Source organism: Helobdella robusta (genome assembly GCF_000326865.2).
Source record: "Helobdella robusta unplaced genomic scaffold HELROscaffold_46, whole genome shotgun sequence".
NCBI lineage: Eukaryota > Metazoa > Annelida > Clitellata > Rhynchobdellida > Glossiphoniidae > Helobdella > Helobdella robusta.
In genome coordinates this window covers 284,262-286,210 of record NW_008705138.1, presented here as the reverse complement: position 1 = coordinate 286,210, position 1,949 = coordinate 284,262, and the positions used below count along the sequence as shown (strand labels likewise).

The 1,949-nt window shown below is 33.9% G+C and overlaps 1 protein-coding gene across 1 annotated transcript; it reads right to left on the bottom strand.

Moving 5' to 3' along the window:
• Positions 1-1,472: 1,472 nt before the first annotated feature.
• HELRODRAFT_85543 (hypothetical protein) lies at positions 1,473-1,715 on the bottom strand (the record flags this gene model as incomplete). The annotated part of the gene is made up of 1 exon (XM_009026221.1): positions 1,473-1,715. A coding segment is annotated over one exon (243 nt), but the record flags the coding sequence as incomplete, so codon positions are not given.
• Between the last annotated feature and the right edge of the window lie 234 nt (positions 1,716-1,949).

The following is a 1,949-nucleotide window of genomic DNA, read 5'->3' as shown; positions in this document are numbered from 1 at the left end:
ATGAAGATAAGCCACACAGAGTACAAAAGGCTCAAAGTGAAAGTGACTAAAAAGCCAAACTGATTAATGATGACGAGGATTATTATCACGATGATTATTATCACGATGATTATGATCTAGATGATGAAAACTCGGTACAAAATGCTCAAGATGAAAGTGACACTTAGAAAACTTAGCTACACTTTACAAAATGCTCGAATATTCAAAAAATGCACAATTTCGAGAACTCTCTGTATAACGTTAAAAAAACTATTTTATGAAACAACTTTTATAATATATTTAAGTTTTCATATTTTATATAAAAACTTAAGTTATTATTATCATTCAATTAAATTTCAAAAAAAAAATTTTAATGGGTTAATTTTTTCATCGGACAACACAACAATACAATTAGTAGTAAAATTAAAATATTTTTCATTTTGTATAACGTTTTGTAGACCTCATAGAAGAACCTGTTGCAAACTAGTTATTTAAGATTTTTTAGTGAAAAATAAATTATCAATTAGAAATTTTACAACGAAACCTATCAAAGCAGGCCAAGTAGCCGAAAATATTTTATCATTGGTTGCATACAATGACCAGCTCAGTGTATAAGAGAAGTGGGCAGTGGCGTCACTAGGGTTTGTGTCACCCGGTGCGGTAACTCATGGTGTCATCCCTCTCATGACACCGACACCCCATAGACATAGAGCATTCTTAGCAACATTTATAAACTTCAACTTTTCTATTATGAATTTTTACATATCTGATAATTTCAGACATTTGGTCAGTGTGTGATGCGTCAGGTTTTATATCCATGATAAGCTTCATCCTCATCATCATCATCATCATCATCTTGATCATAACCATATTGATAATAATCATCGTGATCATCGTCATCATTAATAACATTGGATACCAATTTTATGTCATTTTTCATCTTCAGCATTTTGTACTGAGTTTTCGTCATCTAGATCATAATCATCGTGATCATAATCATCGTGATAATAATCATCGTAATCATTATCATCATTAATCAGTTTGGCTACCAATTATGATCACGATGATTATGATCACGATGACGATGACGAAAAATCAGTACAAAATGCTCAAGATGAAAGTGACATAAAATTTGTAACCAATATGTTTGATGATGATGATCAGGATGATTATGATCATGATGACAATGATAAAAACCCAGAACAAAATACTCAAGATGAAAGTGACATAAAATTTGTAGCCAATATGATTAATGATGAGGATGATGATGAAGGTGACATAAAATGGTTTATTTTTTTTAGTTTTATTTTTTAGTATTTCTGTAACTAGAGCTAGATAGCCTGTAACGAGGGCTAGATTGATTGTAACCAAATTTAGATGAACTGTAACCAGGGCTGGATGAGCTGTACCAGGACTAGACGAATTTTAACTAGGATTTGATGAATTGTAAACAGAACTGGGTGGTTTGTAACCAAAATTAGATAAGCTGTAACTTACGCAAGGTGAAAGGTAACGTGGGCTAGATGGATTGTAACCAAATTTAGATGGACTGTAACCAGGGCTAGATGGATTGTAACCAGGGCTAGATGGATTGTAACCAGGACTAAATGATTTAGAGCCAGACCTGGATGGGCTGTAATTAGAGTTAAATGGTTTGTAACCAGGATTAGATGGTTTGTAACCAAAAGTAGATGGAATGTAACGAGGACTATATGGGCTGTAAACAGGGCTAGATGGGTTGGAGCTTGGTGAAAATGTTTGCAATGTTGGCAAATAACTTAGTAATGTTGATGAGTATGATGGTGATGTCGGGAAATAAGTTGATGATATTGGAGAACAATACTGCGATGCAGGGGAGTAAGCCGGTGGTGATAATGGTGAACCCGACAGTGTGAGGTTGGGTAATATTTCGGTGAAATTGGTGATAAAGAATACGACGGTGAGGTCATCAAATCCATTTGAGAGTTTGG